General features: G+C 35.6%; 3 protein-coding genes across 5 annotated transcripts in view; 2 read left to right on the plus strand and 1 right to left on the minus strand.

Moving 5' to 3' along the window:
- The window catches only part of LOC100175747 (regulator of nonsense transcripts 2), a gene marked incomplete in the record, with an annotated part of 33589 nt that extends 30624 nt beyond the window's left edge, over positions 1-2965 (minus strand). Inside the window, 6 exon segments of the mRNA XM_026835094.1 lie at positions 725-778; positions 1045-1197; positions 1584-1664; positions 2085-2246; positions 2515-2600; positions 2737-2965. Coding sequence (XP_026690895.1) covers positions 725-778; positions 1045-1197; positions 1584-1664; positions 2085-2246; positions 2515-2600; positions 2737-2755 — 555 coding nt within the window.
- LOC100181185 (protein BCCIP homolog) lies at positions 2960-6455 on the plus strand. Of its 3 annotated transcripts, XM_002126559.5 has the most exons (9): positions 2960-3185; positions 3252-3307; positions 3366-3484; positions 3863-3977; positions 4622-4767; positions 5015-5179; positions 5342-5419; positions 5658-5792; positions 6190-6455. In XM_002126559.5, exons 4-9 carry the CDS (start codon positions 3872-3874, stop codon positions 6358-6360), a joined length of 801 nt encoding a protein of 266 aa, XP_002126595.1. In that variant the 5' UTR covers positions 2960-3185; positions 3252-3307; positions 3366-3484; positions 3863-3871; the 3' UTR covers positions 6361-6455. The 3 variants fall into 3 exon arrangements, with proteins under 3 accessions (XP_002126595.1, XP_026690840.1, XP_026690839.1); XM_026835039.1 differs by lacking the exon at positions 5658-5792 and having other exon boundaries at positions 6190-6375; XM_026835038.1 differs by lacking the exon at positions 3252-3307 and having other exon boundaries at positions 2969-3185; positions 6190-6381.
- Positions 6456-8305: 1850 nt separating this feature from the next.
- Positions 8306-16291, plus strand: LOC100180432 (cyclic nucleotide-gated cation channel alpha-3-like). The gene is made up of 17 exons (XM_018812613.2): positions 8306-8825; positions 9742-9944; positions 10009-10150; positions 10310-10377; positions 10557-10754; positions 10863-10999; positions 11851-12001; positions 12378-12436; positions 12800-12861; positions 13013-13204; positions 13301-13455; positions 13541-13716; positions 14043-14166; positions 14603-14763; positions 15109-15230; positions 15479-15628; positions 15836-16291. Exons 1-17 carry the CDS (start codon positions 8679-8681, stop codon positions 16097-16099), a joined length of 2511 nt encoding a protein of 836 aa, XP_018668158.2. The 5' UTR covers positions 8306-8678; the 3' UTR covers positions 16100-16291.
- Positions 16292-16475: the final 184 nt, after the last annotated feature.

Consider the following 16475-nt stretch of genomic DNA (forward strand, 5'->3'; position numbering starts at 1 on the left):
AGATTTCTTACCAGAGTCCATGATCATGCAAACGAATTGTTGAGTAACATTGTATCTGGCGTCTCCGAAATAATGTTAGCATTACTTTACCAGCAAAAACTGGTTCGAATAACTGCTATACAATTTTTGCCTGTTTTTATCGTATAGATAGACTACGAAACTAATTTGGTTTATCTCAACGTCGGTGGGTATTGTTTCATAACAACCGCCACACAAATCACGTTTCACGCAACAGCACGACTTTTGTGAAAGAGGAAACCAGGAATTACCGCTGCATGGCTTATCTAAGTAATCACATTCGTTCTCCTAACTCATTCCAACAGGCAGGAACAATTTATACATTGTGCGAAAAGCGGACGCTTAACGGGCCTGCATAATACACTACATCCATGCACAGTTGTACTCTAGCGCCGTCTGACGGCCAAGGAAACAAACTGTTACTTCTACTGCCTCGTCATAGAAAAACCCATAGTAACACGCAATGCCTATTTTAGCATTATAAAAACAAAGACAACCACGTTTTTGCTACACTGTAACAAACCTAAGCTCTCTAATACCACCTAGAGGTTGCAAAATGCATATTTCTAACAACATTATACTGTAGCAGTCGCTTGTGTGAAATTTTCCCTACGCTTGTTACCAATTTGCATCATAAACAAAACATTAAACTGACATAAACAAGTTTTTTGTGGTTTAACTTAAACTCTTAAAGGTAAGTACTCACCTCTGAAACAAATCTTAAGTCAGTTCTCACTTTTCCCATGTTGTTTATAAAGCTCTAAACCAATAAAAAATAACAGTTTATTTTACAATATCCCTTACAACTTCTGGTCATTTAATCGGTAAAAAAATCATAAAAAACCTATACAATATAAAAATGTTCACAATATTTAAAAACACATTCTAAGCATCATATATTGTAGTTCAACAAATTAAGTAAAAATGTTAGGGTACATTATGAGTAGATTATAAAGTAGATTATAAAACCACATAAACTAAATGTTTAAGTATATAAACATTTTTCAATAAAACATGAATTTTTACATTTTTATCATCGATACGAGACTGAAATAACCTCTTAGTTGACTGGAATAGCTGTGGAGTGAATTCCTGGTACCTCATATGCATAAGCGAGCAGAAATGAACAGCACATGGTACGTCACTCATTTTCAGTTTGGCGTCCAACAAAGTAGAGACCTGGTTAAAAAAGAGAATAGGGAACTTTGAAAGTGGTTCTTGGACAAGAGTACAAGACACTTTACAGCAATTGCTTCAACCTAGTGGTCCTTTACAGTTAGTTATGGGTTGCCTAAATTGTGAGCCATACATTAAAAAATAAAATAATCCAGAAATATAATAAACAACAACGTTAGTTATTCGGTAACTCATATGTGTGCACAAGCTGTGTAAAACACTTGTGTTATAAGGACCGCAGTTGCCCCAACACGCCATGTTAAATGAATAATTTTTTTTTATTTATAAAATTGTTGCATGTACTTTCAACTATACAAATTGTATGGCCTATAGAGTTTATATTTGCTTTCAATATCAGTAGCAAGAGACAAATACGGAACAAAACTTACTATCTCTTGTATATATCGAGTCAAGTTCAATGAATTAAATTCATTTTCGAGTGAAGCACGTTGCTGCTCTGTTAGCTTGCCCTGAATAAAATGCAATATTATAAATTTAAATACATTTAAAAGTAACAATTCATAACAAAGTTTAAACAATTCTTTGTAAAAATGGTTGGCAGTTTTGTTCACAATCAAAAGGTTATACAATAAATATTATATAGCTTACTACTTTTTATTTCAAAAAATTATGACGATTCTTCCTAACAAGTACAAGATGTTTGTTTTGTGCGCGCATTTAAACTAACATGCAAAATATGTACATTTCAAGGTACATTAAAAAATTATGAACACATTTAGTTCATTGTTAATTTAATTGCCATACGTAGGACGAACCTAGGATAGCATAACTCAAAGTAATTAAAAATATGTAAACAAAATTGTAAATCGTGCACCTGCTATAGTCTTCAGTCCGAACTTTATGACTTATATAAACCCTACTTAACTTACAAGTTTCTTCACGAAAGCAGTGTTCTTCTTCAAGCTGGAGTCAAGTTTCCTAAAGAAATCTTCATCCGGTCTGTTATTTACTGCATTTTGATTGGAAGCTCTGACGGTCGCCTTCTTCTGACCTCTTTCTTTTGCTTCAGCCAAGAGCCTGGTAGCTTGTTCCTGAAAAAAGGCATAAATTTGTACAAAAAAATGTAATAAAACATTAAAAAAATTTTTTTTTAAAAAAACATGCTTCCAAGATTGTAAAAATGCCCTGCTAACTCTGAATTGAGGTACAGGTCGTTTATAACCAATAACCCTGCATTAAACCTTGACTGGAGCAAAAATCAGCGCGAAATTAATTATTTTAATAAAAAATCCCAAAGATTATTGAAAAACATCCTTCGCTTAAACAGCAAACTTCCAAATTTATAAACTGCAATTTTACCTTCTCCAGTTCAATTTGTTCATCATTAGCTGTTGTGGAGTCTTCTGTAACTTCAGTGGTACCAGGTTCAGAACCAGGCTCTGGCTCTAAAAACATAAATTTGCTGTGTAAGGTGATCTACTGATCTGAGTGCGCTAATGTAATATAAGGATAAAAAATGACGGAATATAAACATATATATATATAATTTGCAAAATATAAAGGCCGTTGCAATAACTTTACCGTTTATCTCTTTGCTCATATCGCCCCAAGATGTATCTTCAATCGCAAAGAATGTGTTCCTCGAAAGTTTAGTAACCGTATATAAACAGGCCTTACTATCCGCTTTGCAAAACGATTCCGTAATAATGTTTACAGATAAGCTAGGCCTCAGCTTAACCTAAAAAACATAACATTTGTTGTCGAAAATGCTTGAAAAAAGTTGTTTCGCCAACAACCCCACGGGAACACACGTGTGCAGACTGCAATTGGCAGACTGATGTTTTGTTATCGGTAAATGTTTCGGTATCAGAAAAGTGTATAAGTACAAGCAGACTGATTAAAAGTTTAAAGCGACGCTTTTAAACAACAACAAATGCCACAAGGAAAACTGAAAACAAAGGTTAAAGTACCGAGCGCAGCGAAAAAGAAAAAAACATCAAATAAGAAATTAAACACCTTAAAAAAAGGATGTAAGTTTTATTGTTGTATTACTTAATTTTTGTTCTAAGAAGTATCAATGCCAATGCCAATTTCAGCTCGAACAATAGCTCCGAAAAAAGCAAACTTAGTTGCAACAGCAAGGCTTAAAAAGGTTCGTAAAGATTTTATAAGCCCATAACCAAGTATCCTAAACTAACAATAATTAACAGAATTTGAGCCAAAGCATTAACAAACATATTGAGAAAGAAGTTATCTTACAAGCGGGAAAAAATAACGTTGGATTAAAGGTGGTTGAAAAATCAGCCAAAGATCCAGAAAAAAAGAAAACGTAAGTACACTTGTTGGTTACTTGCACTTTGTATTACCCTGGGGAACTAATGATGAATTTTAACTTGAATAACTGACTTGGTCTTGGCTAGTGTTTAGGGCAGGGGTTCTTTAACTTTTTGAAGCATGTCCCTTATTGAAGATTTCAACAAAACTCGTGCTCCCCTTCATGTTATATTAATACATCACAATTAACAGAAGAATGCGACCAAAGAGATAAAACACCTTACTTTTACAATTGTACAAGTAACTAGAAAACTGCAACAGCATACCACGTTATAACTGATAACAAAGCAATTTCATACAACTATGACATATTATTTGCCGTATTTCGTAATAATTGACATAAGTAATCTCAAAATAATTTCCCTGCTTAAAGCGAATAAAGATGAGTAAGAAGTCCAAAGAAGATCCTGATGTTTCCTCCAGTGATGAAGGGGAAGATGGGATGATGATGGTGGAAGATGGGGAGAAAGTTGATGTGGATTTTGAAGGTTGGTGATGTAGTGTTTTGGTTTAATAATAACACCATCAAGTAAATTGTAACCGTGCAACACTGATAGCCTTGCGTATGGAACTATGACATAATATTGACAATTTAAAACTACCGTGCCTGAATAAGCGTTATTAATTTAAATAAAATGATTGAAACTGTGGCATATTCATCGGGGTGTGTGATCGATAATAAATTCAAAATTATTTATCTTAACGCATGAAATTTACCTCGCATCACTGCAGCGAAATACTGTTGCAGAAGTTTGCCAGGCAATTTGCTCATACTTACTATGGAGGAAGGAGGATGCATTTCGAATAACACTGTGGCATTGCTTAATGTTGTGGAGAATTTTATGGTTCCTTTGAAATTGAGTTTTTATGGGAATAGTTTTATTTGCTGTAGAGGGTGAAATCATTTTGTTGTCAAAATAAAAAAAAAATCTTTTTTATAAGAATAAGGTCTTACAGTAAGGGACCCTTTGTCACTACAATCTCATTTAAAATTTATTACCTGATATAAAAAGCATAGCATAAGTGACGCATAACATACATTAATGCGTACATGCCATACAGAGCTACCTAGCATGTGGCGTAACATGGCGGATTTGACCCCGCATGTCACCTTTGTTTTTATTTTTTCTAGGCTTCCCATTATCTGACAGTGACTTTGATGGAATTCGACAACTTCTGACACAACTTCTTTCATCTTCTGTTGATATTAACTTATCTAAACTAACTGAATCCTTGATTGGACAAAACTTTGTGGGCACTGTTTTAAAACAGAGTGAGGTAAAATATTTCTGTGTGCCGGTTGTATGGTTTAACTCACTCTTGCTATGTGTAGTTATAGAGATTTTGGTAGTAGTGGGGTAGATTTGTGGATACAATTGGCTTCGCACGTAATATCCGATTGTTTCCTAGTCATGTTTTAACAACTTACAGCCCTTTTTTAAAGTAGCACGATAAAAGAGAATAAAAACAACAAAACATTAACTATCTTACCCCAACCTACTAATTCTGGTAATTACTGGTTTAGACTGGTTCAGAAGCAGCATCACCAGAAGAGGACGAAGTATTTGCTCTTGTGACTTGTCTCCCTATCATCCCACAAGATGAACTTCAAAAATCGATTGTAAAACATTTTATAAGCAAGTGTAAAAGCAGCAGTGCTTCCTCTGAAACAAAAAAGGAATTTACAAAAGTGAGTTTTGTATTATTGTCTTTGTATCTCTTCCGGTTTTTACTTTCAATACATCTGCTCGAGCTGCTGTTTACTCCATGATGTAGTAAATAAAGTAAAAAGCCTGGATGGTTTTAAAAACTCTCATATACCTGTACGAACCCAAACTATTTTTCAATGCAGATTCTCCAAGCTTGTGCAGAGAAGGGTGAACCAACAGGATTTTTAATAAACGAAAGGTTTATAAATGTCCCATCTCAGGTAAAACTAATTTTTCTGTATGTTTATATAGAAACTATCTTTATATATAATGGATAGGCCCATATTGGGCCTACTCCAGCTTAAATCCCCTTGTCTTGCCTCAACATGGTAGCTCACCCATGATATATAGAATACACTGCTAACTACTTTTAGTTGGCACTAAATTTTTCTACTCAAAAGCTCACGGCTATTTTATTAAACAACAAACAAAAGTAACAAAACTGTTATTTAATTTTAGGCGGCACTACCGATGTTTGAAAAGCTGTTCTCAGAACTTGAAAGCGCTAAAAACTCCAATCATAAAGCAAACTATAATTTTACTCACTATGTTATAATTTGTAAAATATGCCGGGACTTTGCAACACAAGATTCTGTAAGATTATTGTTGTGCTTTTAGGTCTAGATTGCATTTTTAGTTCATAGTTATATCTGTTACAATCATTGTTTGGTTTACTGTGTTGATAAAAAGTTTTGCCCAGAGAAGTAACACTAACTGCTAGCCTAATATACAACATGAAAGGTTCATTTCTATTACACCAATATTAATATCAAACAAGATGCAAGTAATCTAACAGCTCAATTTATTTTATTTATGTTTTCTTTTTTTTCCTGCTGTTTCTACAGTGTGAGTATAGTTACTGTAATTTCACTCCACTTTTTCTACTTACCCAAATAAGTTGCCCATAGTTTTATAGTATATGAAAGTACTATGTAATATCTTACAGTTTTTTTTCACTAAGATTGTTTTTTGACTAAGATTTTTTTTCCAGGACACAATGTACATGAATGCAGAAGAAGAGATTTTCGCAGAAGAGTCTCTGACATCATTCGATTACCAAATACCTACTGATGACGTCATGAAGACAAGACGTGTACTGCTGTTAACAAAGAAAAACTTTGAACGTTCGTTTGAAAAATTAAAATCGGTGTTGGCGCAATAAAATGTGTATGTCGATATAACATGTCATGTCCATTATTTTACAGGAACAATGTCACAAGTTGTTGTTTACCAACCAATAAAGCTATTTTTAGAGGCTAAGAGGACACAGTGTACATTTTTTGTGTACTATTAGGCGTGGACGATAGTACGATACATCAGTGCTCTTCGACCGGTGTGCACGGTGAGGGTGCACCAAAATATGCCTGGGGTGCACCAGTGCAAAAGGGTATACAAGGGTGCATCACAAACTTCAAAAATTTTCACCAATAATATTCAGTTTTGAACATTTTTATTAAATTTAGCCACTTTTCTACAGTATTTTTTATATGAATTCTATATCTTGCATCACTGGGAATTGCGAAACTAGTCTTCTCTTTAACCGCAAACCACCTGTTTGTAATGATTTTGAATAGCGGTGCTTTTCGATTAAACATGAGCTTATTCTCGTACGCATTTCTCCTTGATGACTTCATTAGCTTTACGTTGAAGCAATCAGGGGTGCATGAGTTCGTCGCAACAACTTTAGGAGTTCACCAACCCCAAAACGGTTGAAGAGCACTGCGATACATAATCTTCATTTTCGAGGAGATAAATATAAATTACATAGGTTATGTATATATTTAGTAGGGTAGAAGAAGGTGGGGCACAATTTCATTCTATTTTCTCGTCCTATTTATTCTTTTTTTTCTCCTATAACTAAACAAAGAAATTGCATAACCGTATCCTCGCGACTGCCATAGACCGTTGGTAATAGTTCAAAACTCGATCGGGATATTTGGATATTATATTAAGTGCTAAAGGTGTCCCATCTTTCCCCACCCTACTATATCAGTGCCGAGGTAACCGATATAGAATGTCTATAAGAAATCTAAAATGTCCTTGACGGATTTAAATGTACCTTGAGAGACTGGGTGAGAACGTAAAATATTCGACATCGATACTGTCGTAAAAGACTATATAGGCTATAGTAGGATGGGCTAAGTAAGGTCGAAATATATGACGAAAATGAACATCTTATTTTTAAGATAGTTTTCAGCCATTGAAAAATGTTGTATTCGTTCAAAACCGGATCTGAATACCTAACAACAGCAACCGCCTTTTCCACGCACTTTGTTGGACCATAAAAAATATTGTCGAATAATACTGTGACATTTTTTTCATCTGTCATCAAATGAGTACCCGAAAAACAAAGTCTAAAATATACCATCTTACTCCGAGTCCGAACTTACCCCACTCTACTAACATTCTTATTAGCTAATTTATTTCTTGTAATAAGTTTGACACATTAAGTATTCGACATGTAACCGGAAGAACATACGTACCCCATTATGTAATTTACGGTAGGTGTTGCTACACTTCACTAATGCAAACACAAATTAGTTGAGGTGTAAGCACTTTATGGTCCCTTAGGTTCAAAAAACAGCAGATGTGGTTCTTTTTTACTGTAGGCTAATTGGGTACACATTAATATTTTCGGCTGGTCGCATTCGTTAGCGCACGTGCAGTTATTAACAACCTAATACATCGATATTTTCGTAGGTTATGTTCTTTCTTTTTGGGTGATCGATTTGTTATTTTATCCCATTTTCACACTACGGTATTCTTTAGAAAATCTACCCTTTTTCATACAAAGCTTGCCGTTGGGGCTTGCTATAATCATAGCCTACACATATGTATAGGCTATGCTATAATCAATGCGAGTACGTAGACAGCATTCAGTGATTTCTGAAGGTCCAGGATTTACGCAAGCAAAATCGACCTAAGATAAAATGGAAATTGTGTCTTGTCCACTTTGCCAGGGACACATCATCAGCATATTATACAATTAAACCGATTGATGTTAAGGAATACTATTAGTGGCTTTAACAAAAAATATCATTCATTATAGTTAATATTTAAATACTCTTTGTTCGAGGGTAATGTATATACTTTTATAGGTAACTCCGCTAAAGTTGACTCCAAGCAATGTTCAGATTTCCGGAGTGGTGTTCCTATTAATAATTCAGCCATGAATGTTTGCTACAAAAGCTTCTGACACTTGTAGTATTCGAACGTAGTCTCGCAGTATTAACAATACGATGATAAGTTCCCAAGAGAAATGATTAGGCAGTTCACAAGACACCAGAAAATCGAAGAAGTTGCCCCAATATGCAGACTGATCTCATATTTACTTTAAAAGCGACTGTCCCTTCAAGATTTACCATTCAAATATATTTAGGTAACGATATAGGTTACTTTTCTGTTTAAGGTTGATACAGGTTTCATTGGTTTACTTTAGGTAAGGTGTTAAATTGTTGTGAGATTTTCCGCCCAACAAGAATGAACGGGGAAATGCGAAACGACACGGCGGGAAGAGGGCTGCCGGTAGCCGGTAAGCCGATGCAAGAAAGCCCCGATGTCGTCAATGCCCCCCAAAATAAGGAGGGCAGCGGAAGGTCTTTTAAGAAAATTGTCAACTTACTTCGGGTAAGATATATATATATATATATAGTGTCGTATACAACCAGTATTCTGTGGGTTCCACGGCCACGCCTTGATATATATATACTAGGGTGGGATAAAAGACATCTATCGCACATATTATCCTGATCGTGTTTTAAACACTTAACAACGGTTTATGGGAGCCGTGAAAATACGAGTTTATAATTCCTTGACTGCTCTACCAAAGTGGACGAAAAAATATAATAAAAATCTGTTCCATCTTTTAACACTATATACGAGACTTTTATTCCATTTTTATTTAGTTTAATTCTTCGCTATTGTTTCGGAGAATTAAATAAAAATTTAGGTGCATGTGTTTAGACTTATACCAATTAAGAAGTTTTCACACACAACTGTGTTCCGATGTGCTTGTTGAACATTTATTATTATGATGGGAAAGATGAGACACTATTTTCATTTTATTTTCTCGTCCCATTTGGTAGTAAACAAAGAACATTCAAAGAATTATTAAACCTTATTCCCACGACTCCAATGGACCATTGTTAATTGTTGATAACACGATCAGGATATTTGGATATTATGTGCCAAAGGCGAGTTTCATAATAAAACAATTGGGGAAAATGTGTGGTTATATTAAACATAAACAAATGCGGTTTCTCTCTAAGCTCGTTATCGCGTGGTTTAAATTTTAATTGCCGTCTTTGATTATCGAATATCGATACGAAAGTCACGTAACGCGTAATGACGCAGCAGGGGTATATTCTAATTGTGTGTTGGATTATATTGAAAATATTCAATTCTCATGATAGGTTGTAAACACATATTTATATTTCGATAGCTTGGACTTTATAGGGATTATATGGACTAAATAAATAGTCTTGTCTATACCTATACGAAACAAAGGAACATTTTCTGCATTAAATCCTTTGCACAACTGTAGGCAACAAGTCGTATCTTTCCACTGGAGAGAAAATCTAGCACACGCAATGGAAGTGTTGATGCCGAAAGTGGATCTCAGATGGAAACATTGCTTGAAAAGTTTACAGTTCCACCCGAAAGTGAGGAAAACCCGTCAGCCGCACGAAGATTTACCTTCTGCCAAGGAATTCCAATTGCTGGTAGCGACGAAGACGCATTTACATTGTATGTGGAAATTTTGACATTTCCGTAGACTATGTGCGCTTTGTAATCTTAATGTTTTACACAGAAAAGTATCGCACCGTTTCATATTTAATCCTGAAGGCAAACCTCTGTTCATTTGGTTGGGACTGGTGACGTTGGCTTGGGTTTATAGTGCGTGGTCTTTGATAGCAAGACAAGCGTTTTCGGAGCTTAAAAATACGATACCGGTAATGTCTTAGACAGACATTATGTCTATATACAGCTTATTAAAAATAGACGACCGTTATTTAAAATTACAATCATTATATTACAGCTAAAAGTAAAACTTAGTTAATAACATGTCGTCGTTCTAGCTGCACAACACACAAGTTTTGTTATTATTTCAGGTAGGTTGGGTGATTATGGACTACTCCTGTGACTTCATTTACGTTCTTGACATCTTTGTAAGCGCAAGGTAAAACATGCTGTTTTCTATAGTGAACTAGAGTTTTATTGAAACGTTGCTGCTTTTTTTTAATTTCAAAAAATGGCTATTATCCCAAAGAAACCTTGTATATGAGACGTTACAACCTCGTTGACTTTACAATAAAAATGTGTCGTGATAATTATCATTACTATATGCATGTTATGTAGGACTGGCTACCTCGAAAGTGGACTTCTTGTTTTTGACTCAAAGCGTCTCGCCAAGCATTACTTCTATTCAAAGTATTTTGTGCTAGACGTCCTGTGCCTTCTGCCGCTCGACCTCTTGTACTTTACTATTGGAGCCTTTGAACCTCTGATAAGGTTTCCCCGTTTCCTAAAACTGTATCGAGCGAAGCAGTTCTACAGGTAAACTCTACAACAACACAAAACATTTATCTAAACCACGGGTCATGCTAAAATTACTTTAAACCCAGCGGTATACAAAATGCGTCAATCAATTTTTAATATTTTCAGAAAAGCCGAGGGAATGACGTCTTATCCTAACGCATTGAGAGTTATTATTCTCAGCCATACACTCATGCTTACCATGCATTGGTTCGCATGCTTCTACTATATGATCAGCGAAAGCGAAAATTTTCATCTGCCAGTGGGTACGTATATAGCCACTATAGCGGTATATTTAAACAATTGGGATAAGATGGTCAGTATTTTTATTAGCTTTTATTGTTTAATTTTGAAGTAAATAAAAAAAAACACGATAAAAGGATATGTTGTGCTTACGGTATCCAGCATCTTACGTATCGTACTATATATAGTTGGATGGGGAGACGGTACACCTTTATATATAGAACATAATATTCGGATCGTGTTTTACCATGTGAATACGGTTTTATAATTCTTTATGAGGATACAGTTTTATAATTCTTTAAATGTTTTTTTTTTGTTTATTACTAAATGGAACGACGAAAAGGTAGAATGAAAAAGTGTCCCATCATTTCTGGAAAAAAGAAGGTCAATACAAAAGACGCGCTTCGCTTCTTTGTTTCAACCCTGTACGGAAATTCCACACTAAGTTAATGGGGCGGCTCCAGCATCAGTTTTTGCTAAGTGTAACCACAAAACACACGCCTTTACCGATAAGTTAATTCCTGACGTCATATACCACAAGCGTTACAACACGATTGCCTACGCACTATAAAGGCCAAACCAAGATAAGATATTGATCTTCCGCCTTTTTAAAATCGAATAAAACGAGTGCGAATTCAAGCCACGACAACGACCTATATAAAATGGTGTGTTTGTTAAACCAAACACTGCTTTATCCGCCAACGTTTTCGCAAAACGGGCACATGGTCAGGTTCCAGAGGTAAAAAGGTTTAAAGAGTACACTTATTTTTAACGGTGTGAAGTTGCTATTTACGTTTTAATACACGACATAACTATTCTGCTTATACCTTGGGTTTCCTACATCGTAAACTTTACAGCCTTTTTTCGTGAATAGGTGAAACTAGAGGGTGGGCTTACCCGTTACAACTTGGAAAAAACGATAGTGAATGGTATACACTCAAACGAAAGTATCTCCACTCAATATACTGGTCTTGCCTTACACTCACCACAATTGGTGAAAAACAGTCGCCTTCCACAGACATGGAGTAAGTATGAACCCTTGTAATTCAAGTTAAACTGTTTAAACTTAGCACCTATATCCGGGTACGAATTATAAAATCTTGTATGTAAAGTGTAAATGTTCGAAATCTGAAGTTAATATCAAATTGCTAAGTTATAAACGAGTCGTATTAATTAATGGAATGTTTGTCCATATACCAAATAGTTTTAGTGTCGCAATTTATAATATATACCTAAATATATATATATTATATAATATATGTGTATATATCTCATTTTTCTCTGATTAATTATTAATAAAGTATCTTTGGGCACTTTTTGGGTAATTACTGTGTTTATGTCATATCCAAACTAAATTGCTTTTTAGAGCTTTTCTCATGCATAATAAATGTACAATTCCAGGTATATCTGTACGCTTGCTGCGTATTTCCTTGGAATATTTCTCTTCGCCACCGTTGTAGGTAAGAGACAATCACCAAACACAATATACGTGTCCCATATATAGGTTTCGGCTTTACCAATAAAGCTGACGTATATATGACAGCCTATTTCTGTGCTGTTTTTACACGTCTTCCTGGTCATGGGCGGATGCTAAACCAACAGACATTGTAATATCGTATTCGCCTTCCATAAGGCCTGGCCTGCTTATAAACACAATTCAGCAATCAAAATGCGAGGTCATTCTTTTCCAAATAAACCAAGGACAGAGAAAACCATAACTGCGGGTTAACAAATCTCAGAGCATAACCCACAATTTACCCCCGCTTTGCGCCAAATTCAATCACTTTAAATATAGCGGTTAGTTAATTATTCATGTTTTCCAGGACAAGTGGGGAGCGTCATCTCGAAAAAGAATGCCAGCAGACAGGAGTTTGAGAAGATGGTTGTAAGTAAAAATTGCAGCGTAATTTTGTACGTGGATTGGTAAGCATTTAACTTCAAATGTTTAAAAATAATATGATATTTTCAAATCCACTCACTAAAACTAAGTACACATCTGTTTTTAAAAAATGTGTCAACATTCACTCGCGTTACAGGACAACGCTAAAACGTTCATGAAGTCAAAAGGTGTCCCGAAGAGTTTGTGTCGAAGAGTGCTACGTTGGTACGATTACTCTTGGTCGGTAGGGGCATTAGATGGTACAGCTGATGTCAATAGTCTTGGAATGCTGCCTGACACTATCAAAGTCGAACTGGCAATTCACGTCAATTTAACTTCATTGCGAAAGGTAGGAACTGCGCTTGTAACTATGTACCAGAATTTTATGAAAAAGAACTACAAATCATTGGGAGCAATTAAATCATTTCTGTCAATTATTTCTTAGGTTTCCATATTTCGGCTTGCCCAGCCAGAGTTTCTGTATCATTTAGTTTTGAAAATGAAGACGTACATATTTACTCCTGGAGATATGATATGCCGCCAAGGAGAAGCAGCGAGGCAGTTATACATCATAAGTAACGGGATTCTGGAAGTTGTAAGGTTTGTGTGAACAACGAATATACTGTAATCCATAAACCGACCAGGCGAATACCGGTGACTCCAGTTTACTGAATGTCTTTCGCAGTGATTCAGGCACCATGCTTGCAAGACTAAAGACAGGAGACTTCTTCGGGGAAATTGGAGTTTTAGATTTAATGGGAGGAGTTCGGAAGAGAGTGGCGAATGTTAGAAGTGTGGGGTACTCTGAGATCTTCACCATCTCCGCTGAAGACGTGGAACAAGCGATGGAATATTACCCAGGTAAGAAAGATGACCCAGATAGTAAAATTCGTCTGGCCTTGCCCATATACTAGGTTGCGTTAAAATAGATCAGATTTTCAATCTATTTTATATCGTCCAATTTATTAATAAACCAGAATTATTGTAGACTCATATATCCGTATCATAATGGGTCAAAACAAAGTTAGAAGTTAATTTGTGTTAATCCATCTTTCTTACAGTAATATATAAAGTTTCGTTATACGCTGAAAAAGTTGGATAAATATCAAAAGTTTTAACCAAAGTTTTTAATGCACCGATGTTCCTCAAGAAAAAAAACAAATATCCAATATATGTTTTTCGTGCAGAAGCCAAACAACTTCTCCAAACCTTCGGTCGTCAACGACTTAAGGAATCATCAAACAGACCCGAGTCTGTGTCGGAGGCTAAGAGAGTGACCAGTTTTACAAATTTACAAGCATTTGCCAAAGGGTATTAATTTTTATCTATGTTATGTATGCCACACGAACAATAAAGGCACGTATATAGTTTTACGGAATCAAAGTTTTTATTTTTAAAGTGTATATAGTATATACTGTGGGGGAAGGTGGGATACCTTAAGCACATATTATCCAAATATTCTCATCGTATTTTAAACAATAAATAACGGTCTATGGAAGTCGTGAGGATACAGTTTACTTTGAATGTTCTTTGTTTACTATGAAATGAGACGGGAAAATAGAACGTAAAGGTGTCCCATCTTTCCCCATCCTACTATATACTTAGAACTTTTTATTCGAGAATAAAAAAGACTTCATTTTTTCTGGGACCCTTGCGTGTCTCGGCCAGCATATCAAACATAGTATAACATAGCAATACACACCGAAAATCATTTTATCCATATTATAACTAGCGTTGTTGGTTACAGCAAAGCAAGTGATGATCCAAAGGCGGCAGTTGCCTTGAAAGCTGCAAAAAAATGGCGATCGATTCGAAAACCATCAAGAAACGAAAAACAAAAGAAGTCCACAAGTTCTGGGAGTAGAAAAGGGTCACAAGATGCAACTATCGAAAAGCAACCAAGCGAGGGTTTGTATTATTTATATATTGTGTTCATTTTCGAAGCAGCTGTAGTTAAATTAATATATAACGTTATTGGAATACGAAATTTGAGGCAAGTCTAATTTGCTGTTATATCGTCGAAATGTGATTTTATGTTTAGAAGATTGTTTTTAAGATCTATAAAAACACAAAGATAAACCGGTCACCTTTGTTGCCCAATGTTGAGCCTGATAAATTCACCACGCGCCTTTACTCTTCGGCACAATGCTATAGACATTTGGTTTAAAAGATTTTATATGTGATTGCGTCATGATAAGACCACGAATCAATCACGCCATGATGCTATCACGAACTTCGTCCATTCACTTGTAGAAACACAACCTACTACACGACAGCAAAGACCGACGAGTTCCGGTCACAACGAATTCAAACAAACCACTGATGTCAGCAATCGAAGCACTCAAGAAAACGTCTCGGTGTTTCTACGCAACGTGGTAAGAGACATGACCAAAACAATTATATAAAACGATTTTTAATCGCATACGAAACACATTAAATTCCTTTTTTCAAAAAACATTTGTCACGAATTTAAAAAAAATGTAGGTTTTAAATGTGAATTTTCGTCGGTTAAATTCGACAAATACCAGAAAGAGAAGTTATAAAAATTATAGTAGCACGTACACCATTGTGCTACTGTGTATTACCATTCTATGTTTCTTGATGTTTGGAATCATTTTCTCAGGAGAGTCTGGTTAGAAGATTTGTGGAGGAAGAAACAGAGAGAATGGTTCCGAAGTCGGAGGAAGGTGAAGTGATTCTTCAGCTCAGAGAGGAGCTGAGAGCAAAGAATCAAGAGATCAGCATCCTTCAAGATGATGTCAAGTTGCTGGTGGTAAGATGGGATGAATAACAAGCTAACATTGTATAACGTAGTCATAGTGGATGGTTGTATCCTTACAACTCTAAAACAGTGTTGTTGATTGTTAAAATCACGATTTGGAAATATGGAACATTATGCCCTTACGGTATCCACGTTACCTTTCAACATGCTCTTATACCTATATACTGATCTTGGTGAGTTTTACTTTTGTGTATTTAGGATAAAATCAGCACGGCAGCGACTTCCTACGATCACCCACGGGAGTCGAAAAGTTACTCGGAAACACTGAACAAGAACAACAGTTCACGAAATTTGTTGATTTCGAAGCGAACTTATAGCGTGGACAGCGGACTCGGGAGTAATTCATCAATTTTGTCGCGAAAAAAGAAAAACATTATTCCTGTATCTGTTATGGAGGACAGTATTGCTGAGACGAGCGATGATGCAGCGGAGCATCAGGATGACGTTACAGATACGTCTTGATTACGCCACAGTTTCGTCATGATTACGTCACAGATACGTCATGATAAATTAATGTCACTGGTCACTTTTGTAGCAAAAGAGATTGAAATCTAAAACTTTTATTTCTGGACTATAATTTTCGTTCAGCTTGTTCTTACTGTGTGTTTTGGTGTTGAATGTTAATCTTTTTAAATAAATCGTATTTCTTATCAACACGACGGGCTCGAGACGACACAGGGCTTTTAACTTGGAAGAAGATAGCGTGGAATCAAACTTATCTTATTCACGGTTGTTACGCATTAAAATGTGCCTTCGAGACTTTTCTACGACCGGCAATTTGGACAAACCATCAGCAGGCACAACTGGCGTTACGCTTGGTTATTGCTGGTGTGGCTAA

The sequence above is a fragment of the Ciona intestinalis genome, chromosome 7, assembly GCF_000224145.3.
Source record: "Ciona intestinalis chromosome 7, KH, whole genome shotgun sequence".
NCBI classification, from domain to species: Eukaryota; Metazoa; Chordata; class Ascidiacea; order Phlebobranchia; family Cionidae; genus Ciona; species Ciona intestinalis.

Coding starts and splice junctions, on each gene's coding strand:
- LOC100181185 (XM_002126559.5), top strand. CDS start 3,872: ATGAGTAAGAAGTCCAAAGAAGATCCTGATGTTTCCTCCAGTGATGAA. Junction 4,768..5,014: donor CTGTTTTAAAACAGAGTGAG/GTAAAATATTTC, acceptor TTACTGGTTTAG/ACTGGTTCAGAAGCAGCATC. Junction 5,420..5,657: donor TTATAAATGTCCCATCTCAG/GTAAAACTAATT, acceptor ATTTAATTTTAG/GCGGCACTACCGATGTTTGA.
- LOC100180432 (XM_018812613.2), top strand. CDS start 8,679: ATGAACGGGGAAATGCGAAACGACACGGCGGGAAGAGGGCTGCCGGTA. Junction 11,000..11,850: donor AAATTTTCATCTGCCAGTGG/GTACGTATATAG, acceptor TTTCGTGAATAG/GTGAAACTAGAGGGTGGGCT. Junction 12,002..12,377: donor TCGCCTTCCACAGACATGGA/GTAAGTATGAAC, acceptor GTACAATTCCAG/GTATATCTGTACGCTTGCTG.